Source organism: Mixophyes fleayi, chromosome 7, assembly GCF_038048845.1.
Source record: "Mixophyes fleayi isolate aMixFle1 chromosome 7, aMixFle1.hap1, whole genome shotgun sequence".
Taxonomy (NCBI): domain Eukaryota; kingdom Metazoa; phylum Chordata; class Amphibia; order Anura; family Limnodynastidae; genus Mixophyes; species Mixophyes fleayi.
This window is the reverse complement of record NC_134408.1, coordinates 143,443,890-143,470,194: the sequence shown is the minus strand read 5'-3', so window position 1 is coordinate 143,470,194 and position 26,305 is coordinate 143,443,890. Positions and strand designations below refer to the sequence as shown.

Genomic DNA, 26,305 nt, shown 5'->3' with positions numbered 1-26,305 from the left:
ATGATAATATAGATATAGATATCCAAGTTTCAAGATCAACAACATACAAGGCGATGTGAATTATTTTATCATGTATCCACTGGTAGGAGAAACCTTTGTTTACAAAAGATATCAACAGACCGATAATAGAGACAGGTTATCTTAATTAGGTGTGGAGAGACCAGGGCATTCGCGGTAGTTAATCAGCACAAGAAATAGGTGGATCTTGTAAAAACATTCTTGTCTCATACCAGAGAGTCTGGTAAAAACATTTTTCTGAACTGTTCCCGTAAAGGAAAACGCAAAGTATGAATAAAACTCTTCCATGTCTAAAAAAAACTTGCCGGTGAATTGTGATTTTTGAAGGGAGGCTTCCAATCAGTCCATTCTCATGACAAAAAATAATTTTTCCTTAAAAGATCAAGGGGTAGATTTTACTAAACTGCCGGTTTTAAAAAGTGGAGATGTTGTCTATAGCAACCAATCAGATTCTAGTTATCATTTATTTAGTGCATTCTACAAAATGACAGCTAGAATCTGATTGGTTGCTATAGACAACATCTCCACTTTTTCAAACCCGTAGTTTAGTAAATATACCCCCAAGCGTAGGAGGGGAGCCTTGGATCCACATGCGGAGGACGCACTTTCTTGCCACAGGCGATATAGCCTGCAATAATTTTAACTACCTTTGGAAGTTCGAGTATTTAGTAGCAATATACCCAAAATGGCCCACTCCGGTGTGAATGGGAGATAATTCACTGGCTCCTCCATAGCAAATTTCCACGCATGGATCCAGAAGCCCCTCATAACCGGACAACCCTAAAAACAATGGAACAGGTCTGTACCCTCCATGCCAAGCTCAAGACATTTATCACCAGTTGATAAACCCATAGCAAGTCTGCGTTGAGGGGAAATATAACCTTTGTGAAATATGCTGAGAAACATTTCTACATAACCAGAAGCCAGAAATAGTCTGACCGAAGTACCGAGGGTCTTAAGGAGAATAACGTTACTCAGATGTGGAAACTGTTGTAACCATTGCGCAAGACCAGTACGTACAGAGGAGTAGTCCGACTCGTTCCTCAGTAGTCTATAATGACTTAACATGACTTGGCTTTCTGTTGGGGTGGGCAGGATTTTAAGAGGTTATCAAATGGGTTATCCCAGTCAATATCAGAGAAAAAAGTAATACAACTTTTGGTGTAGTGTTGTGTTTGGAGAAACACCAGCCCACAAGGACCAAGAAATGAAAACCTCTCAAAGCCTTGGCATAACGCAACTGTTTCTTAGATGTTTTGCCCAACATTTGTCCCACTGAATGTAAACCCTGATGTTCCCATGTGCCACGGTGCACATATATCTATGTAGGAAACTACAAGTTTGAAGCCTTCAAAGAACGTATAACAATATTTTCTCTGTTTCGTGGCATTTCAGCCCCCGGCATGGGATCCAGATCTTTAATATCTCAGGAGTTCTTTCTTTACGAAGCTTGTTTTTGCATCAGATAACCCAAGATACTGGACTGGTGTGATTTATCCAGCTGGAGTGTGTGAAGTGCACCAGGAGATGTCCCCTAACCTGGTCTTATGACAGTATATATTATAGAACAGATAATTGTAAAATTAAAAATAGAAAAGTATTATGACAAGAGAAAAAATATATATTAATAAATGAAAAGTGGTGGATTTTGGTCACCCACTAACCCTAAAACACCCCCTCAATGTGTAGTCTCCCCATGAGGGCTTTAGAATATCTAACTTTGCAAAATCTCATTTCTCCATCTGGGCTGCAGAACCTGAATTCATTACTGAGGGTAGACTGCTTTTAGCATGGAACTCTCATTATCATCAGCTATATATATAGCACCATTAATTCCGCAGCGCTGTACAGAGAACTCACTCACATCAGTCCCTGCTCCATTGGATCTTATAGTCTATATTCCCTAACATACACACACAAACCAAGAGAGACTAGGGCCAATTTATAGCAGTCAATTAACCTACTAGTATGTTCTTGGAGTGTGGGAGGAAACCGGAGCACCCGGAGGAAACCCACGCAAACACGGGGAGAACATACAAACTCCTCACAGATAAGGGCATGGTTGGGAATCAAACTAATGACTGTGCTGTGAGGCAGAAGTGCTAACCACTGAGCCACCTTGCTGTCTACCCTGCCTAGGATCTTCCATCAGAAGAAGCAACGTTTTTCTGCCCTCGCCATCACCTCCATCTTGACTCAAAATCCTACTTGGTAAATTGGGGGCAAATGTGCAGATCTGGGGCTAAAAATAAAGTATCTTTTTTGGAGTACTTCTAGTAATTCGTATAGAATTTTGGAGGATGTTCTGTAGGTCACGGTGAGGATTTTCACTGCCAATACCTAAGCCTGAGTCTCCTCTGACAAGCGTGCGTTAATGAATAAGATTTTTAATAGAACTCAGCAACATTTTGCACTTTGAACTTGGCACTGGACTGTACAGTACTCTGTTTGACCGGTCTTTGATTGGCTGTCTCTGAGGGGTGTGTAACCTTCTCTGCTACAAAGTATCTCTTTGTACATCTACACACAACGTTGCTGGAATTGGGAGATATTGTATGATACAATAACTGTGTTCCTTGCACAATGAAAATAGATATTCACAGTCACATTCTCCCCAAAGAATGGCCTGACCTCAAACAGGTAACACTAATAAGCACTATATGGGCTTGAGACTATGTCATTTGTGTTTTAATGCAGCATGTTACTAATTTAGACAAACTTCCATTAAGATTGTACATTGTGGGGCGTATTTACTAAAATGTTTCTATCTGGAGTTCATGATAAGAAGTTATAGGGTCAGAAGTAGTGATTTGGATTGTGTTGCTATTTCTTACATATATAGTTTGTTTATAGACACGTACACATGTATAATATATATATATATATATATATATATATATATATATATATATATATATATTTAGATTTATTTATTTTATTTATTTATTTTATTTATTTTTATAACAACAATTTATTCACGATCCAGCTATAACAAATTACAAAAGGATTATTTTACTCCTGAGGGCTAATTTGGGTCTTGTCCATTCCTTGCAGGAGTGAGGGGTTCTGGGTCAGACAACATTGACATCATCAAGAGGGGTTTATCTGGAAGCCAGAGGGAAAATGTAATATATGGTCTGATATTGGTTTTGTCCCAAACCTGTCTGCCTCCATTTTGGCTGGGTATTTACCATGTCTGCGAAAACTAAGCAGAATGCTCCCAACACCAATACATAGTTCAGGCAGCCAATATTCATGAAGATTAATCAGCAGCTTTGGAAGCTAACACCATTCTCAGAAATTACTGTTGTGATTGTTTGAGAATTAATATGCAGTTTCCTACAATTATCCGAACATACACAGTCTCCAAGGCAGTAATATATATATGTTTTATATTATAATGTGAAATAACTTGTGAATTCTCTTTCTCAGTGTTGTCATTACAATATATATCCCCATGTGAGGTACACGCAGGAATACATAAATGTAATTCATAAACTCCTGTCAGGAGGTAACACAGACTACAAGGGGTAAATGTATCAAGCTGAGAGTTTACCGGTGGGTTTGAAAAGTGGAGATGTTGCCTATAGCAACCAATCAGATTCTAGCTGTCATTTTGTAGAATGTCTTAAATAAATGACAGCTAGAATCTGATTGGTTTTTCAAACCCGCCGAAAAACTCTCAGCTTGATACATTTACCCCCAAGAGTCTCTGTGTTCTATACTGATCTGATAACAGGTGGAAACTTTCACTGCTGCTACATTAAACATTCTAAGTGAAAGTGACTCAGCAGAACTCAGCTCACTAACAAGTCATTTATTACACTATGGACACAGTATGTAACTACTAGCAGTGATAGATACAACTAACTGCAACGTCTTATTCACCAACTTATTATAGTGTTGCAGAGACACTTTAGGTTACATTTATCAAACCTTCTATAAAGAAAAAGCGTTGCCCATAGCAACCAATCAGTTTCTAGCTGTCATTTACCTAGTACATTTTAGATATCCCCTTTTTTATCTCATCCACACTGTACGACTATTTTATAATTTTGGGAAAATGTATATTTTCTTTTTAGTCTAATAACTAAGACCAGTAATTATTTGCATTTTGTTAAAGGCTAAGGAGTCTATTTATTAAAGGGAGAAAAGCACTATATTTAGTGCTGCTCCTTATTTATCAAAGCCCGTGGTCGTTAAAGAGTGTCACCGGGAGGCTTCGCTGTAGCATAGGGAAGTCTATTTATCATGGACAATGGCGTTACAAGTACCACCGCTGTCCTCCTACATCACCGGGGGGATGGACAGGTGTATGCATCCATCTACACTTCCGCGGCATCCTCTACCTAGCGACATCACTTCAATTTGACTAGCTAGAGATAGTAGCACCAGTCTGTATAAACATGATAGGCCTGACTCATTAAGGAATGGAAAGCAAATGTATTGTGCGTTTTTTTAAAAAGGCAAATAAATCGGACATACGCACGTCAGCATTCAACAAGAAGTGTATGTAAATATATATCTGTTGATGAATACAGGTCTAGGTCCACTCTACTCTACTCAGGGCCGCTGCTCAGCACCCTAGGCAAAGCTTCAATCCACCGCCCCTCTTCTCCCCAATCTCCCTTCCCAGCCGCTCACACACTTGACATTTGTAAAATAAAAATAAAAACTCTTACCTCCTCCTGGCTGTCTGGCAGACCTGCAGTCCAGATGCACTGATGTCCAGATGCACTGATGTCCAGATGCACTGATGTCCAGAAACACTGATGTCCAGATGTACTGATGTCCAAATGCACTAATGTCCAATGAACTGATGTCCAGATGCACTGATGTCCAATGAACTGATGTCCAGATGTACTGATGTCCAAATGCACTAATGTCCAGATGCACTGATGCCCAGATGCACTGATGTCCAGATGCACTAATGTCCAGAAACACTGATGTCCAGATGTACTGATGTCCAAATGCACTAATGTCCAGATGCACTGATGCCCAGATGCACTGATGTCCAGATGCACTGATGTCCAGAAACACTGATGCCCAGATGTACTGATGTCCAGATGTACTGATGTCCAAATACACTAATGTCCAGATGCACTGATGTCTAGATGCACTGATGCCAAGATACACTGATGTCCAGATGCACTGATGTCCAGATACACTGATGTCCAGATACACTAATGTCCAGATACACTGATGTCCAGATACACTAATGTCCAGATACACTAATGTCCAGATGCACTAATGTCCAGATACACTAATATCCAGATACACTAATGTCCAGATGCACTAATATCCAGATACATTGATGTCCAGATGCACTAATGTCCAGGTACATTGATGTCCAGATGCACTAATGTCCAGATACACTGATGTTCAGATGCACTGATGTCCAGATACACTGATGTCCAGGTACACTGATGTCCAGATGCACTAATGTCCAGATGCACTAATATCCAGATACATTGATGTCCAGATGCACTAATGTCCAGGTACACTGATGTCCAGATGCACTAATGTCCAGATACACTGATGTCCAGATAAACTGATGTTCAGATGCACTGATGTCCAGATACACTGATGTCCAGGTACACTGATGTCCAGATGCACTAATGTCCAGGTACACTGATGTCCAGATGCACTGATGTCCAGATACACTGATGTCCAGATTCACTGATGTCCAGATGCACTGATGTCCAGATGCACTGATATCCAGATACACTGATGTCCAGATACACTGATGTTCAGATGCACTAATGTCCAGATACACTAATGTCCATATACACTGATGTCCAGATGCACTGATGTCCAGATACACTGATGTTCAGATGCACTGATGTCCAGATCCACTAATGACCAGATACACTGATGTCCAGATGCACTAATGTCCAGATACACTAATATCCAGATACACTGATGTCCAGATGCACTAATGTCCAGATACACTAATGTCCAGGTACACTGATGTCCAGATACATTGATGTCCAGATGCACTAATGTCCAGGTACACTGATGTCCAGATGCACTAATGTTCAGATGCACTAATGCCCAGATACACTAATGTCCAGATGCACTAATGTCCATATACACTGATGTCCAGATACACTAATGTTTAGATGCAATAATGTCCAGATACACTGATGTCCAGATGCACTGATGTCCAGATGCACTGATGTCCAGATACACTAATGTCCAGATACACTGATGTCCAGATACACTGATGTTCAGATGCAATAATGTCCATATACACTGATGTCCAGATGCACTAATGTCCATATACACTGATGTCCAGATGCACTGATGTCCAGATACATTGATGTTCAGATACACTGATGACCAGATACACTAGTGTTCAGATGTACTGATATATGATGCAGAATGTTGTCCAGGCTCCACTGCTGCCCAGTAGCAAATGTAGGATATCTAGAGGGGAGGCTCCAAATGTTAGATTCTGGAACGAAAAAAAACTTGACATCACACACGTTACACCAGACTCACACGTCCCGCTCTGCCCACAAGCTTTTGTCACACATGACCCTTTGCCCACAAGCTTTTCTTTAAAATGCCCCCCCCCCCGCCCATCTGCTTTTCTCAAACAAGCTCTCTTCTCACAGAGCCTAGTGTATCAAACCATAATGTAGCAACCATTGGTTAGATACACAGTCTAGTGACTAGACAGTGTATCTAACCAATGGTTGCTCCTAACTTTGTGTGGAAATGTACAGTCAGCTGTGTCTGGGTGTTATGTCTCGTTCACTGCTGCTTGGGCACTAAGCGTACTTGCCAATGGGTGCTTTTTAGGAAAAAGGGATGGCCCAATGACTCTGAACACTGGGCACGCCCCTGGATGAACGTAGCAACGCAACCTTCTCGTGAGCATGCTGTCCCGATTCCCCAACTTAAAAAGTTGGGGCGCATGCCGTAGTGACACTAATGTAAAGAATAAGAAGAGGACACATAAGTGCGCTAGTTGTCACTGGCAGTTTGATTGTTGATAACTTCAATTATTGTTATTATAGACAGTTTTATTTATCTAAACTTTACATGGATAATCTGCACTTGCTCTATAAAACCAGCTGTGAGCATTTTGCAACAATGTTTCCATAGTGACTGAGTAATTAGTGTTTATGTTGCGTGCGCCAAACATTTACCCAAGGGGGCGGCCTAGGTGTCATCTATATAAGTGGAAAAATGTAACAAAATATTTTGCTTCTTGTTTCCTCAGAAATACGGCTATGACGGCTGGATCCAGATGCACCATACTTGCAAGGTTCGTTCTTCTTGATTGTATAAAGCTTCTCAATCAGAAGGTCCAGTAAAGTACAAAATCCTTCTGCTGCTATATATCTGTTAGATTGATGCGGTGAAAATTAGAGTGTTTGCCAGTGGTAGGTATTTGCCTGGGAGTCTCCCGGACATTCCGGGAGAGTTAGCAAGTATGAGTATACGGTGGTATGCCACATTGATTTTTTAACTTCATTGTAAACTATCACACCTGAGTCAATTACATACCCATTACATTTTTCATATACCTCCACTTCTAAATTTACCATATATATATATATATATATATATATATATATATATATATATACAAGTTAACCCGTGCATGATACTCATGCATTCTAGTCAAATCAAGCTACTTAAGGTGTTAAAAAGGTTCTTGTCATGCATTTGGGCCTAGCCCAGGCCTCCTCAGGGGAAGAGCGTTACTTCCCGACGCAAGCGCCCTTTTTTAACGTGGTTTTGTCTACATGTCACCACCTCATCATTTTTCTACATCACCTCGTCCTTCATCTTCATCGCCACATCCTTCATCAAGCTACTTAAGGTGTTAAAAACTCCCCACTGTCACCCCCGGGAAGCACCAACCACTCCCAACTGTCACTTCTCCTTCAAGAAATATATAGGTCAGTGTATAACTCTGCCCAGCAGGTGGCGCTGCAGCTTGTTTTTGGGGTTTTTCACACACGCCACTAGGCATTTATATAGTAAGAATATATACACAAAAACACATCTGTCCTCTATATTTTGTAATAACAAAAAGCATGGATACTCTGCACTCGCCAAATACACAATGGATGCAGTTCTAATTACATATTGTCCAGAGTAACCAGGCTACTGTCAGAAAAACATCTTTCTAACACTTAATTTCTTAGTACACCCACGCCTGCAGGGAGTTACTCGAGAAATATTTAGCTCAGTATAAAATTATTCTCACTGTATAAAAGAAGATAAAGCAAGATTCTGACGTGTGTTACAAGACTTTGCCATTTTTTGTACTGTATTTTTTTAATATTTGTATATTTTTTATAAACATTCTTAATTTGATTTATTAACTTGAGATGAAGACAGAGAAATTGTTGATGTAAGGAGAAATTTTCATATTTACTAGAAGAGTTTTGAAGCACATTCGGTGGAAGATGACATTTGGGACTCGTGTAAGATGGGAAAGGGGCATTAATCAGGTTCTGGTACTGAGATATTGGAGGAAAGTGTTGCCACGGTAACCACGTGTAGTCTCCTCTTCTATATTAATAAAAATCCTCACAAGTACACTCCTAGCAGTTACAAGTCAATATATACGCACTTCACTCTTACTCAGAGACTAATGAACTGTCCTAACTGCTTTTGCAAATATATCTATATATATATTTTTCTTTTCATTAGAACAGGTTACGTAACATTTTGTTTGTACTTGCGACTGCAAATACAGCACTTTCTCTCAAAAAAACTTTAGAAGAGATATAGAACTTATCTCCAGGCTTATTTCAAAATCCTAATATTTAATTTATATATTTCCCTATAATTACGTTTCCCAGAATTTCGAGAAATGGTCTAATGTTAGGAAGGAAGGGGTTCTAGTCCCACAGTAGAGACAGTTGAACCATAGACGGTCTCTGTGTTCAGCTTAGCAGTAAAGTATTCACGCGTGTTACCTTGTATGTTGTCCCAAATGTATTTCCCTGGTATTTTGTGCCTTTCACCCGGGTAATCAGACTTTCTGAATCTTGTAAAGACTCCCAACACGTTCCCTCCACATTAATGCACTCATATGTTTATCAGACTCTGTCTTTGCACTGAACAAGTTCATCAATTAACGGACAATTTGCAGCAATTTTATTTTGGGCAAACTAATACTTTACAAGGTGAGAAAAATTTTACCGAACTGAGTCCTCTACAAAGAGAGAAACTTCTTGGTATATCTCCAGAGACGGATTTATATACTTGCCCAGTATTTTAGAAATGCAGAAAAAGTCTTCAAAATAAATTAATTAACAGCCCAACAATGACTGATGCGAGGTATAAGGTTTATAATTCAACCGAGTACCTTAGAATGAAATAAGCATCTTTTCTCTTTATAGACAGGTCATGTATCAGGGATTATTCCTACCTTCTATAAGGGCAGTAAATCTAGGTCAGAGGGATCTCTATAAATAGGTCTTTGATGTTGCTTCGATTGTGCGGTGTTAAAATGCCAGGTTTCACTCTGCTTTATAACTCAGCTTTTGACCTCTTGATGTTGAAAATGTTTTCTCCATCTACTCTTGACTAAACCTCACATCAGACAGAAGAGCCTCTTATCCTGATTGAATCTTTTATCCCCTCCACTAGGAGAGAAGCGCCATCAATCAATATTATAGAAATAGTAGCAGTATATATTGGCTGTATAACAGTGTATATTGTTTTATATGGATAGCTCCCTCTCCATCAGCCTCTTTTATATATGCATTTCAGGGGCAAACGCAGAATTTTTAGAGGGGGGTTTCCACACCATGCCGCCAGTGGGCGTGACCAGCATGCATGGGGGCGTGGCTATAATTTTAGACAGTGCTTGTCTGCTCTCCAACTCTTCCTATCCCCATAATATACATGGGCAATGCTGCGTGCACTACTGTTAGGTCACGCAGCTCTCCCTTTGCAAGCAGAGCCATGTGAAGTGGGAGCAGGGTCCAGCCACCTCAATTATACAGTGCCCCAGGCTTGGAGGGGGGTTTCCAGGCACTAGGAACCCCCCCCCCCTCTCCCAGTTTGTCTATGCATTTATTGGACCCACTGTTGTGTCTGGTCCATACAGTATGTCTCACACTCCCATAACTCTCCTGTATTAGGGTTTGTGCATCCCAAAGACACATGTTAAAACTCCCAGTTGCTCTGATTTAGGTGGGACAGTCCTGATTTTGTCACGCATTTCGGGACTTTTGTCCCAAACCGGTGACAGTTGGGAGAGGCTGGGGGGCATTCCAGTGATTCTAAAACGAGGGATGTGGCACGCACCCAATGAGACGTGTCCATGATGGACTCATCGGAAGCTTCAAAAACTAAATGGAAGCACCTTGCTCCAATTTTCAAATGAAAGCAGTCGACAAGGTGTTTTGGTGCCGAAGGCAAACTGTGCCAGCTGCTTAACGCCTCCGCAACTACAAGTGGCGTAATCATACTGTCACTGCATAGCAATGCTCCGAGGAATAAATTATACTGTTGTGTGAGTTCAGCGTTCACCTGTCTCTGCTGCCGATTCCTCATAACAGCTGTATATTTATCAAACAACCTAAAAAGGAAAAGTGGGGATGTTGCCCATAGCAACCAATCAGATTCCAGCTGTCATTTCCTAGAATGCACTGGATAAATAATAGCAATAAACTAACTGGTTGCTATGGGCAACATCCCCACCTTTCCTTTTTAGAAGTTTTAGTATAGATAGATAGATCGATAGATTAATTATTAATATATATATACATATTTATTTTATTTATTTTTTTCAATGTATTCCTTTCTCTAGGGAGAGGCAAAGATGATGAAAGACGGGAATGTTTTTCGGGTGGTTCAGTCCAACTGTTGGGATCCTGAAGCGAGATTAAAAGAGATGGATCAGTCAGGTAAACAAACTGCAGCAATTTAATCCCTCCCAGTACAGGTAACCAGCCTTACACTTTATACCCGTCACCCTAAGCTGTATCACAGAGTGATATTATACTGCTGTTGCTTTCTGCTGTCCCCATGACATACCTCCCAGTATTTAAACAGTAAAATTGTGACACAATATTCCTCATCCGTGGTCCAACCAAACACACCCATGACCCATCCAAGATTAAAACCACCCAATCGCCTTCCACATTTCTGGAAAGCCACGCCCACAATATGATATGCCACTCCCCTTTCACAGTTGGGACAAATATGCTAATAAACTCTTTCTAGGAAACTCCTATGTGTTACTGATTAATAAACTATGTATCTTTTATATTCAATATTGTTTGCACAAGTATCTCTTTTGATACATGTTATTGTCTAATCAAAATAATATAACTTGTAGCCAGCAGTAAAGTAATTAAGAGGAAAGACAGGGGTCCTGAAGCAGACCCTCAGACTTAATCTGAGTCTCTTCCTGAAAAAGACCTGCTGCTTCAATCAAATAAAAGTGGCATTTACAATTGACCCTTGCACTGGAATATATTTCAGTTCAATTAATTTAAATAGTTATAACTATAGAGAATTTCATGTACTCAGAAAACTATAGGGGGTGAGTTTTAAAAGCTAATTAAATTATACTTATTAAAAAAAATGTGATTCCAACTTAAATACTCATCCTCCCTATCAGGATGATGAGCCCCCTTCCTCTGTGTTGTGAAATTGAGCCCGTACAAAAAAGGACTTAATTTGCCGAGCATTCCGTAGCATTATATTAATGTGCTGGGACTCTGAATCTGTGGACTGGACTTGCTGAATGACATCGTTAAGATGGTCCGTCTGCTCTACAAATGAGGTCCACTATTGTGAAGGATCAAATTAATTAGGTTACCCGGCCAGCACAGAGAAAGGGGGTCTTTGATGAGGGACACCCACCATACAGCATCTTTTTAAAAATGGAAACAATCCCTGGTGCTACATTTAGTATTGAATAAAGTGACTCCTAATTACCTGTTACTGATTATATTATAATGCAGTAAAATAAATAAACATGTGGCTTGGTGAAAGGAATATAAAGGGTGTCATTTTAGCTGATGACTTACCTCCCTATAGTGCCAGTTTTCGGGCTGTGTGGGGCTGCAGCTTTTTGAAAGTGGATCAGTCTTTGTGCAAATTTAGGCACTGCATTGGGACAATTGTAGTACAGTTATTTAGATCATAGTGGGACTAGCAAAGAAGTATGAACTTTCCTCCAAACCTGGATCACATGGGTACAACTGAGTAATACATGGTACCTGAAAAATATAGAGACTTTGTAATATAACAAATGTAGCTATTGTTACCAATACGTTCTTGTCTTCTGGAGATAAGGATTAGATACATTTTCTTTCCGTACAGGTGTAACGGTACAAGCTCTCTCTACTGTTCCCGTTATGTTCAGTTACTGGGTAAGTACTTCCATCACTGCACAATTATCACAAAGGTATTTTTTAGTTTTTTGAAAACATGGAACCTTTAGGAGTAGAACTGAATGGGAAAGTGGAGTTAATAAAAGTTGGGGTAAGAAGTGGGATTATCTGAGAGTTCCATAATTCTGACGACAGAATTTACAACTATCTCCACTTTTTTCACTCTTCTTATCATAAATGTATTTACTGGTATTGCCATCAATGGGTCTTTTCCTTGTCGTTCTCTTATACATTTCTGCAGAATAAGTTGACTTTAAATTAAAAATAATAATAACATCAGTAACAAAATGGTATCACCTTTTGAAAGGTTTATGAGAAAAAAATAAGCAGACAATGAATAGAATGATGTAGTATCGCCATCACACCACCAATTATAACATAATAAATGCATATTGTAGTTGAAAAAAATAGACGTGCTCAAACAAGGAGGTTGGTCCTGCGTTTATGGAACAACACGCCTAATAAATACCAATATGTAAACCTTAACGTCAAATATAAAACTAATGGGGTATTCAATTGTTAGCGTTAACGCTGAAAAACGAGCGCTCAAAAAATATTACCATTTATACGGTAATATTGCGCGCGAAAAGCGTTAATACGGTAGTTTACTCTCGAAATTTCAGCTCGCAGCTCAGGGAGCAGCGAGCTGAAATTCCACGAGTAATTACCATATTAACGCTAAGATTTTTTGAGCGCTCGTTTTTTTCCGTTAACACTAACAATTTAATACCCCCCATAGAATTTGACGGCAGATAAGAACCACTTGGCCCATCTAGACTATCTATATTCTAACCTATGGTAACCTCAAACCCTATTTGAGCCTTAGTTCTTTGTAAGGATATCCTTATGTCTATCCCAAGTGTGTTTTAATTGCTCTACTGTATTATCCTCTACCACCTCTGATGGGAGGCTATTCCACTTATCCATTACCCTTTCTGTGAAGTAGTTTATCCTCTGAACCTACTTCCCCCCAGTGTCAGTGCATGTCCTCGTGTTCTAATACTTCTCTTCCCCCCAGTGTCAGTACATGTCCTTGTGTTCTAATACTTCTCTTCCCCCCAGTGTCAGTACATGTCCTCGTGTTCTAATACTTCTCTTCCCCCCAGTGTCAGTACATGTCCTCGTGTTCTAATACTTCTCTTCCCCCCAGTGTCAGTACATGTCCTCGTGTTCTAATACTTCTCTTCCCTCCAGTGTCAGTGCATGTCCTCGTGTTCTAATACTTCTCTTCCCCCCAGTGTCAGTACATGTCCTCGTGTTCTAATACTTCTCTTCCCCCCAGTGTCAGTACATGTCCTCGTGTTCTAATACTTCTCTTCCCCCCAGTGTCAGTACATGTCCTTGTGTTCTAATACTTCTCTTCCCCCCAGTGTCAGTACATGTCCTCGTGTTCTAATACTTCTCTTCCCCCCAGTGTCAGTACATGTCCTCGTGTTCTAATACTTCTCTTCCCCCCAGTGTCAGTACATGTCCTCGTGTTCTAATACTTCTCTTCCCTCCAGTGTCAGTGCATGTCCTCGTGTTCTAATACTTCTCTTCCCCCCAGTGTCAGTACATGTCCTCGTGTTCTAATACTTCTCTTCCTTTGAATTTCCCTCCTGTACCTTGTTATAACCCTTGATATATTTGAACGTTTCTATCATGTCCCCCCTTTCCCTTCTCTGATCCAAACTATAGATAATTAAGTTATTTTTGTCTTTCCAGGTAAGTTCTGTGCTGTAGGCCATGCACTATTTTAGTTGCCCTTCTTTGTACAGTCTCTAATGTAATTATATCCTTCTGGAGATATGGCCTCCAGGGGTAAATGTATCAAGCTGAGAGTTTTTCGGCAGGTTTGAAAAGTGGAGATGTTGCCTGTAGCAACCAATCAGATTCTAGCTGTCATTTTACAGAATGTACTAAATAAATGATAGCTAGAAATCTGATTGGTTTTTCAAACCTGACGGAAAACTCTCAGCTTGATACATTTAACCCCAGAACTGAACACAGTATTCTAGATGAGGCCGTACCAATATTATTACTTCTTTCTTTCTGCTACTGATTCCTCTCCCTATCACCTGCAAATGTGTTGGACAATGATATTAGGGACCAACCATAATTAAAGAATCATGTTATTTGCAAGTTACCCCTTATTACACAACATTGTAATGTGTATTTGCATTTTTTGGGCTTTTGGTGCAATTGCAATATTATACTATTCTTACTTTTTTCTCCTTCTCTTCCATGTGATGAGCCTATCTTCTACACACCTGCTGAAATATTGAGTAATAATTGTTTACTGATTAGCTATAAAAACTTGGTTAACCTGCTGATCGCGCTGCTCCCGTCGGCCAAATGATTGCATTTTACACCTAAATGGCCACAAATCATATTGTGTGTGGGCACAGAACGGCAGCTGATCCTGGTGCAAATGTTGAACGGGAAACACAGATGAGCAATGACTGTTATCTAACTGTCCCTAGTCATCATATGATCACACAAGTTATTTACTATGGAATCTTCTTGTTCTGTCCAAGCTCCAAACTGTTTGTTGTGATCAACGTATCAGAGTTGGACAAAGTTTAAGTTTGGCACTTAGGATGAGCGGACGGATCTGCTTGTGTTTGGGCGCCTTAATTATTATTGTTGGTTATAAAGCTCCCAATGTAATCTGTGACGTCTCTCTAACCAGGCCAAACCCCAAGACACATTGGACTTTTCCCGTTTCCTCAATGATGACCTGGCAGCCTTGGTCGGGAGGTATCCGAAGAGATTTGTTGGTCTGGGGACGCTGCCTATGCAGAGTCCAGAGCTGGCCGTGCAGGAGATGAATCGCTGTGTGAAAGAACTGGGGTTCCCGGGGGTACAGATTGGTTCTCATATTAACCAGTGGGACCTGAACTCACCGGAACTCTACCTAGTGTTTGCAGTAAGTGCGGCCCGCGTTACAGGGCAGGGGTATGTTACTGGGTCATGGGGCAAATTAACTTCACTTTATTCCTCCAGTTACTTAGATATTCAGCTGCCCGCATCCACCTTGTAATAATACATGGCAAGTAATAGCTGTCTGCTGTCTGTCTATCTATCTATCTATCTCATATCTATCTATCTATCTATCTATCTCCTATCTATCTATCTATCTATCTATCTATCTATCTCATATCTATCTATCTATCTATCTATCTATCTATCTATCTCATATCTATCTATCTATCTATCTATCTATCTATCTCATATCTATCTATCTATCTCATATCTATCTATCTATCTATCTATCTATCTATCTCATATCTATCTATCTATCTCATATGTATCTATCTATCTATCTATCTATCTATCTATCTATCTCATATCTATCTTTTATCTATCTATCTATCTATCTATCTATCTCATATCTATCTATCTTTTTCATATCTATCTTTCTCATATCTATCTATCTATCTATCTATCTATCTATCTATCTCATATTTATCTCATATCTATCTATCTATCTATCTATCTATCTATCTCATAACTATCTTTTATCTATCTATCTATCTATCTATCTATCTATCTCATATCTATCTTTTATCTTTCATCATCATCATCATCATCATTTATTTATTTATATATATATAGCGCCAGCAGATTCCGTAGTGCTTTACAATGGGAACAAACATTAATAAAACAATACTGGGTAATACATACAGACAGAGAGGTAAGAGAACCCTGCTCGCAAGCTTACAATCTATGGGATATCTATCTATCTATCTATCTATCTATCTATCTATCTCATATCTATCTATCTATCTATCTATCTATCTATCTATCTATCTATCTATCCTGAGACGACAATAGTGAATGAGGGCTGTTCATGCTCATTTCCACCTGAACCCACAATACAATGCATTTCTTCAATATGAATTGCACTGTGGTTGCATTTTTCATTTTCTCCACTGACTATTGCTGCCCTGTAGGGGTCCTCTGGCTCATTATGGGATAATGTATTTGGGCAATACGGTGGCTAAGTGGTTAGAGTCTCTGTCTCACGGCACTGGGGTCCTGAGTTCAATTCCCAACCATGGCCTTATCAGTGTGCAGTGTATGTCCAAAAACATACTAGTACCGGTAGGTTAATTGGCTGCTATCAATTTGTGTGTTAGGGAATTTAGACTGTAAACTCTGTTGAGGCAGCGACTGATGTGCGTTCTCTGCACAGTTCTGTGGAATTAGTGGTGCTATATAATTGATGATTGCTGATATATTTTCCAGAACTGTGTAATCTTAACAATTCCCATTGAAGACTGGAGAGCGCAGTACCCTCTTGCAACCAGCAGATGCCACAATTGCTACGGTCAACTATGGAGATCTTTGTGACATCTACAATATCTCCCCATAAATTATGTCTGACATCTGCAGTATAGAAGATGCCAGCACTCACTCACAATGTACGATTTACTTGCCAAAAATCTGTCACAATATATCTGTCTGTAACCTTGTTTCAGGCGGCGGAGGAATTAAACTGCTCTATTTTCGTGCACCCCTGGGACATGCCCATGGACAGGAGGATGTCAAAATACTGGCTGCCCTGGCTGGTGGGTTAGTATTTATAATCAGCCACATGGGTTGTGGGTCTTTGGGGTCTATGAGAGGTTAAACGTGTAGCATCTGAGTTTAAAGTTTCCACTTTTATTAAGGCCCAAACCGGACAGGTGAGTGTAAACGATTGCACGGTGCAACAATTATTAGAACAACAATTGTTCTAGTCCTTTCATTAGAACTCTGAGAGAAATATCTTCAGAGGGTAATGGTCAGGCGCATGCACCGCGACGCGCCGGACCCCCACGTGCTCAGAAGAGACCCACACTCTGCTCTTCCTGTAATGTCAGTCTCAGTGCATAATGCATATCGGCAGTTACATAGGGATAGATTTATCAAACCTTCTAAAAAGAACAAGGCCTATAGCAACCAATCAGATTCTAGCTATCATGTATTTAGTACAGTCTAGAAAATGATAGCTAGAATCTGATTGGTTGCTACAGGCAAACCTCCACATTTCCTTTTAGAAGGTTTGTCTAGGGGAATTTTTCATCACAAACAATAACAAAACCGCTTTAATTGATTTGCATTTTCTTTTAAAAGCAAAACTGAACATTCACAAATAGATGTGTCATTTATAACAGGACAACGGGGCTTAATTTTATTGGGAGTTCAGAAGAAAAGCAGAATGTGCAGTATTTTAGGAGAAAAACTTAAAGTTTTTGTTTAAAAACTCATGTTTAAGAAGGTAAAGAAAGAGTTAACTATAGCATTCATTGCTGGTCATCCAAGACAGTGATTTGCAATGTGGTACATAAAATATTGCAACAGGCACTGAACAACTTCTGAATGATTTCTGGGTATGTGCAGTTAACATTCAAAGAAAGATGATACAGTAGAGTTTGTCTTGTTTTAAAGAGGATTATTTTCCACTGTTGATTACATTTTGAACATTGAATTAAATAAATGAGAAGTTTTGTTATCAAAATGTATTGATCGATCTGCATTTTTATCTGGGATTCTGTGGTGGTTTGTAAATGTATTATATATATACCCACCAATGAGGATGCCTTTGTGTGCAATTAAAGATTAGCCCAGCAGGTGGCAATATATAGTGTTCATTTTAAAGTAAGGAACAATCTAACCATTTGTTGCTGTTTTACAAGGCATGCCAGCGGAGACGACTACTGCCATATGCTGCATGATTATGGGGGGGATATTCCAAAAGTTCCCAAAACTTAAAGTCTGCTTTGCTCATGGAGGTAGGATCATTAATAAGGTAATTATTTTCTAACAAGCTGTTTGGTGACAGGATAGGTTCTTACTATCTAACTTCCTCTAAATCAGGTCTTTTCAAACTGCTTCTCCTACTGCTGATAGCCTCCCAAGGCATGCTGGGACTTCTAGTTCCACAACTGTAGGAGCGCTACAAAATACCTCTTTCTGGTCTCTTTCGAGCTAACTAGAGGTCCTAGACTTATGTTTTCTGCTCCAAAATGTAATGATAAACAAGAAATTAAATGTTACATATTTATCTATAAAAGTACTTTATCTCTGAACAACCTGTGGTGGAAGCGGGCTGGTATACGGAGGTATGTCATACATGGGGGGTATACGGAGGTATGTCATACCACCACGTCTCCTACTGTCTTCATTGTAACACTATCACATGCCGATCACTTACATTTTCCATACCACCAGTAATGTAATTAAATGGAAATGTTATTAGTTCAAAATGAACAAACATCATGGATTCTGGATGAAAAAGTTTAAAATTCAGGGGAGGGGAAATTTATAGCTTGGCCACTGAGCTCCTTGGGACTTGGAATATGTAAAGTGTACAGTGTTGCGGAGTATGTTAGCAATATATATATATATATATATATATATATATATATATATATATATATATATATATATTAAGATGAAATAATGCCCAGTTGTTCTTTAGTGATTTAAAAGGGATCTGTAGTTTGATATAATTCCGCTTTTCATTTTCTATGCCATGGCCAATAAACTGTAGCCTGGCATTCACAAAGGAAGCAGACGAAGGAGGTGGCTTCCTGCTGGGCCGTATGAAAGACGGGATTTTCTGATGCTAGTGAGACAAATCTTCTTGTTCCTTTTTCGTTCATGGCTGGTTGGAAGTGTCTGGTGAATATCTCTGGTCACACTGCATATAGGGACAAATAAATAGGAGATAATGGTCTCACAGCATCAGTTTTCATTATTTACATAATCCTGTTGGCTCCTAAGGGGGTCATTAAAATTGATAAGATTACGAAAAATTGTACCAATCCTTTTCCTTTACTTGCTCTCTAGCGCTGGTTGATGCACTGGTGATAAACAGTATTACACCCATTAAATAAGAATCTAATAGCTCCAGCCTAATTAAATCAGCCTAGTCAGGTCCTCAGTAGAAAAACACCCTCTTTTCAATGTTATTACTGGGTGTTTTTAATTAAAAAAATGGGCGTTGGCTGCTGCATTACATTTACATATACCCCTCACTCCCCATTTTTGTGCTAGGAAAGAACACATTATATCCTCAGCTATGGAGCCTCCTGCAATGTAGCTTTAAAGTTAGCAAGAGACATGGGTGTATAGTTACTAAACTGTGGGTTTGAAAAAGTGGAGATGTTGCCTATAGCAACCAATCAGATTCTAGCTGTCATTTTGCAGAATGTACTACATAAATGAAAGCTAGAATCTGATTGGTTGCTATAGGCAACATCTCTATTAGGTGATAGTGAATAATAAGAGATACAAAATGAAAATGTTCTGATGTATTCCTGGCGTATAGTGCGGGTCACTGACTTGTGTGTATATTCTAGGTGGTGCCTTCCCATTCACGGTCGCTCGCATTAATCACGGATTCAACGTGCGTCCCGATCTCTGTGCCGTGGACAATCAGGAGGCACCGCAGAAATACCTCGGTTCATTCTACACAGATTCCCTGGTACATGATCCCAGAGCTTTAAAACTCCTTGTAGACGTAATAGGACAGGTGAGTTACTAAACCAGTGAAATATTCTGTGTCATTGTACCGCTGCTTATAATATAAGATTCCATGTGCAAGATCCCCCTAAAAATAAAGCATTTACATTATAATTTTCTTTTCTACTCACATTACACCGCTCTGAAAGACGTCACATGTCACTTTTGTGTTCATTTGCTCTTTGTTAATTATCTCCTCCTTCCCCATTTTTTGGATTTACTCTTTTTCTCCCTATTTACAATTTGAAAACCATACATGTTGTGATATCACCAGTGATATTGGCAGATTGCAATAATAATAAAAAATAATTATAATAATAATAATTTAATAATAATAATTAGAGTGTCTTGTCCCAAAACAAGTCTGATGCTTGAGAATGATCCGATTGTATAGCCGCTGTTGGTTTGTGTGTGCGGCCATCTGCCAGCCTATGTGTCTAAAAGCCCAATCCGACCAATTTGAACAACTTACTATGTATGTTTCCAAATTGGAAAATTATGTGATTGCTCTGCTTGCAGTTTGAGAGGCAGGGATGGCATGATGTGCATAGGTCAATATAAAGTACACATTCACCAATTTTTATTTATGAATAGAGGCATGGTAATCATTTTTGGAGCCAGTTATGGATTTCAACTAGAAATAATTCTATATATATTATAAAAGAAATTAAAGGAGAAGTATAAGGGATAGATAAATTTAGATCAGACAAAAGAACAAAGGTCTACAGGAAAGTCACAGCTGTCACAGCCTGGAAGAGACATTATTATTATTATTATTATTATTATTATTATTATTATTATTATTATTAAAATACCCCTAATTCTTAATTTATGTATTGGTGATTAATTAAGAACTACCGGTAAATACGGTAATTGTTGGCTCATTTCAGATTGAAAATACATTATTTAAAAACGGGTCAACATATCATCCTCTTAACACATAAAGAGCTGTTTAAAATGACTCTGGGTTTCATATTATGTTCTGTATAAACAGATTTGCTGTTTTTATACAAAGAGAAAAAAATAATCTTAGCAGAGAACCCGCATAGTAGTTCTAAAGAAATGTATCCCACTTGCTGCTCCATAATCCTCAAGATGCAGTTATGGAGGACATCAACACTGAAATCAATAAATAGATTTTCCACCTCCAGATGACTTTAGTTTATTGGCTTTTTAAATGCCATTCTACTACTTTTACTAAATATGTTGCTTTTTCTGTCTGCTTTTTTCTGTGCTTTTTACCTATGTATTTATAACATCTGGTAGATTTAGCTCTATTGCCCTGAGATCAAACAAGCTGCTCTTTGGATATATTTGTATTCAAAAAAGATTATTATTTTCAGCACAGGGCATAGATCTGCCCTGTACATATTTTGGCTAGTTTAAATCTCCAAGGGGCCGATACATGAGTCACTGGACTGCGCTCATTTACAGGTGCTATTACCCGAATATCAAGGATTTTCCTGCGCTCCTCTTTGGGGTGCAGGGAAAAATCTGTGATGTTACATGGCTGCAGAGTGGCCCCAAGGACATTCAGAAGGCTATTCTCGGAGAGTGGAATCGGCCCCCTATCGCTTAATCTAACAAGATATAATCTCTAGCAATAACTGGAACTTAACCCATGAATATTATCTGTAGAATCTATGTATTGTTTGCAGTTAGATGATATCAGGAGTAATATTGCAGCATGTGAGGCCAGCAATATGGCTAAACAGAAATCTGTAGATGAATAAAATATTAAAAAGAAATTTGTTGTCTGAAAAATTCAATTTATTTTTTTCCAAATTCAGGACAAAGTGCTGTTGGGGACTGACTATCCCTTCCCTCTAGGAGAACATCACCCAGGACTCCTGATTGAACGGATGGAAGACTTTGATGAAAAACTAAAAGTATGATATAACAGTTTTAATATTATAAGTATACTGTATATATCATTACTCAAACGGTTTATAATCTACAAGAGGTATACGGGAACTATGTAATAATAGACCAAAAATGCTGCATGCTATGATTGACACAAGACAATTTTTAACTATCCCATCTATCCTAATTAGTTTGTTTTATTCATTAGATAATTAACATTTTGCTATACTTTGGTCACACTGAATGAAATCCATATGAAAGATTAAATCAAACTTGCCAACATTTGACATCTCCCTTCCCCGCGCGGGAGGCGTGGCTACACAATATGCGCCATAATACAACAGTTGGCAGTGCCAGGGTGACGCAGTTTCCAGGGCCATCTTTTTCATTGGGCACGATGGGCAGGTGCCCGGGGGGCCCACTGGCAAGGGGGCCCCATAGGCAGGGCTCTTAATTAGAATAAATAATCCTGCAAAAGAAAAAACCTGCAAAAAAAACCTTCACAGGTCACTGAGCAAGTACATCTATCTCTATCTCTATATATCTATATCTGTATCTCTCTCTCTATATATATATATATATGTATATGTATATGTAGGGGCCCCGGTGCACTGCTTTGCCCGGGGGCCCATAATGTTGTTAAGATGGCCCTGGCAGTTTCTTGTGAATTACATCATTAGGGGATGTCAGCAGCTTTTGGGGGAGTTGCTCTGCTTTCCTGAGAGTCCGGGGGAACTGCTAGGATTCTGGAGTCTCCCATCCATTCCGGGAGAGTAGGCTACTATGAATTAAATGTGCAAATGATATGTAACCTTGCTTGTTATAAATAAAGGTCTTGTTGAGAATAAACCGGTAATAAGTGAATTGGGCATACTAGATGCGTCTTTATAGTAGTAACAACATACAACTGCCCCCACTGGTAGTTATTTGGACGGATAATTTGGTCTGGTTTAGCCTAAATTGACCGGCAGACCAGATGTCAAACGCTGCCTGAAAATGCGGTTGACCAATGACCTCAATTTGCCAGTCACACCTACAAGGCCCCCGTGTGCCAAGAGACCGGATTTGTCAAAGGACCCAGATCCAGTTGCTCAGTGCTAAAGCTGATTAGACAGATTTACCCCTGTGCCAAATAACTGATATGAGTAATATAAAAATAACTTAATTTCAATACATTAATGTGTTCAACCCATTTTTAGCACACTTTTACAAGATCTTAATTTGTGTGAAATAAGTAGATAGATAGATAGATAATGATATGTTGATTTGTTATGATTTGATATGTTAGATTTATATGTTTGATACTGAATAGATAGGTAGGAGATAGGTAGGAGATAGATAGAAAGATACAAGATGTATAGATAGATAGATAGATAGATAGATAGATAGATAGATAGATAGATAGATAGATAGATATGAGATAGACAGATAGATATGAGATAGACAGATAGATATGAGATAGATATGAGATAGATATGAGATAGAGAGGTAGATATGAGAGATAGATGGATAGATAGATAGATAGATATGAGATAGACAGATAGATATGAGATAGATATGAGATAGATATGAGATAGATATGAGATAGAGAGGTAGATATGAGAGATAGATGGATAGATAGATAGATAGATATGAGATAGACAGATAGATATGAGATAGATATGAGATAGATATGAGATAGATATGAGATAGATATGAGATAGAGAGGTAGATATGAGAGATAGATAGATAGATATATTGGATACTGAAACTGCATAAGCAATATAAAACAAATTGAGAGAAAAATTCAAGCGCTGTGTATATCTCTTATCAAACCTATAAGAAACCAAAATGTTACACTTATATTTAAACAGTTTTGTTTGTGGATCTTCTGTTTCTCCACCAGATTTTTCCAGTTATGATGTATAGGAAAACAGAAAAAAATAGTGTAATATTTTACGTTCAATTAAAGTCCAACATTTATCAATGTGAAACTTCTTTTCCTAAAAAGTGTTCAATCAAAGACAGGCTCTCCAAAAATGGTGTTCCCCTCAAAGTGAAGAAAGCAGTTTTCTTTCACTTTTAACTAGTGATGTTTGTGAAGACAATATCCACACGTGCTGCCCCCTAGTGTGAGAAGATGAAATACTACTACAAACAACACTGATTAAAATGTTGGTATCTAAGTTCGAGATATACACAGCGCCTGAATTTTTTTTTTATTATTTGATTTATATGTATAAGTGCTAAAATTGTGTATAGTGTATTGAGATTCTCATTAATAAACAATCTTTATGATCTTTTACATCTCTTTAATTAAAAAAAAGAGACCTGCAATGTCTCAAATCATTGATAATAAAGAATATATTAAGTTATACAAATCCGGTGGATTAATCAATTGACAAATTTGCGAATTGGCAGAGATTATAATCATTAGACCACATGGCAGATTCCCAAAACATGTGTAAGGTTTAATAATCTAATAATCGAATAAACTGTTCATCATGTAAATCCAGTGTGGCCTCTATATCCGCCTTAAGCAACCTGTGGCTACAGCTGAACTACAAGTAACAGCATGCCCTTCCAGCTTCTGACTGGCATGGAATACTATAACTTATAGATCCACAACAACCAGAAACTCACAAGTTACCTGAGGCTTTTTTCAGTACTGAATCTTATACAACCTACAGATTTGGGAGAAATTATATTGTGAGCTGTGGTAAAGCCTACCCAGATTTGGGGTAGTTTTGTCAAAGCTTCTAAAAAGGAAAAGTGGAGTTGTTGCCCATAGCAACCAATCAGATTCTAGTTATCATTTATCTAGTACATTGTAGAATACGATAGCTAGAATCTGATTGGTTGCTATGGGCAACACCTCCACTTTTCCTTTTTAGAAAGTTTAACAAATCTATCCCACTGATTACTACCTAAAATACTAATAACCACTACAATGAGGTAGATTTATCAAACCTTCTAAAAAGGAAAAGTGGTGGTCGTTGCCCATAGTAACCAATCAGATACTAGCTATAATTAATTTACCACATTCTAGAAAATGATAGCTAGAATCTGATTGGTTGCTATGGGCAATTCCACCACTTTTCCTTTTTAAAAGGTTTGATTAATTCACCCCTGTCGCCACATCAAATAATTATTAACAATTTCATCTTTTTCACAGATCAGTGTTAAAATATTATAGTAAAGTAATTGTCAAAAAATGAATACATTCAAAAAGCCAATATTAGTCCTCATTGCAAATTGATAAAAATATTTTAAGTCAAGTCTCCAATGACCTTTAAATTCCTCTGTGTCGACAAACACTGGTTGTGGTTGATGGTTGATCTTGCTTGACTGATAAACAAATATCACAGTTTCTCATGGAAACTGAATTTTGAATATTAAATAAGTTTGCTGTCAGCCCCCTTGGATTTATTGATATGTGAAAAATACCCTTAAATCACAGCTGTAAAACAATTTATATCATATTTTACAGAACAAGCTATTGGCTGAAAATGCGTTGGAATTTCTCGGACTTGACAGAATGAACTTTGAATGATTGCAGAATTTCCTAAAATATATTTATATCCAGCAGTTCACATCTACTTCCATGGAAAATATATGTAGTTTATTAAATGTGGAGTTAGAATATGCAGTTAGAATATGCCCGAGGGCACCTTTGCATTGAACAAATCACACCACCCAGGTATTATTAATTCCCAATGTACACTTGTTTTGTAAACAGTATGTGTGAAACTACAATTGACAATGAGATAGTAACATATACTGGTGGTTAACTACAAGAGTTTCTGTTAAATGTTTGAGGTCTTATACCCACTGAGTTCAGTTTTGTGCCTTGTACTTCTTAACGCCTAAAAACCGGTCTGAAAATGAAAATCATTGTTTCCAATGAACTCATACCCACTTGCCTTCCATTCAGTTCATTTAACACAAGTTAAACCTTAGGCTTAACCTCATGAGTACAAGTTACAAATCTGTATGTCAAACACGGTTTCATTCAAATGCCTTTGGGTTTCCATCCTAAGACATCTATATTTCTCTACACATCATTTTGCATTTTCTCCCAATAATGTTGCAAATTGTGGCATTGAGTGCAACACATAATAGTTGTTACTTGTACAATATGTAGATGATATCTTCTGGAACGCCCTGTGAAAGTGAGAGGAATCTAAATATCAATACAAATATAGTTGAGAACCAGTTAAACAAACAATTTAGACAACTATAAGAAACACCCAGTCCTGGGAATAAGGTGATTATTGGATTGTTACATAACGATGTTGCCATATTGTCTATCTAATGTTTACACAATTAAAACTGCCATCTGCATTACAACAGTGTGTTAAATGCCCCAGTGGCTGCAATGTAATGTGAATCAGTTTCAGCACCAGTTATACACTAGGTCATGGATGTTTTATGTACAAACAGTGTTTCTCACCTTATAGTATTGTGTTTCTCTTCATAGCAGCAAACATTTAACATTTACCACCTAATTTGTCAGTTTATATTTAAACACATATTCCTAGTATCACCTAACTTTGTTTTTAAATGTT

At 38.4% G+C, this 26,305-nt stretch overlaps 1 protein-coding gene across 1 annotated transcript; it reads left to right on the top strand.

The window, feature by feature from the left end:
* Positions 1–2,509: 2,509 nt before the first annotated feature.
* On the top strand, positions 2,510–26,305 carry ACMSD (aminocarboxymuconate semialdehyde decarboxylase). Its single transcript, XM_075180959.1, has 10 exons — positions 2,510–2,658; positions 7,250–7,294; positions 10,808–10,904; positions 12,331–12,380; positions 15,073–15,309; positions 16,865–16,958; positions 18,065–18,160; positions 19,733–19,905; positions 21,686–21,784; positions 25,228–26,305. The coding sequence occupies exons 1-10, from the start codon at positions 2,602–2,604 to the stop codon at positions 25,288–25,290; spliced, it is 1,011 nt and encodes a 336-aa protein (XP_075037060.1). The 5' UTR covers positions 2,510–2,601; the 3' UTR covers positions 25,291–26,305.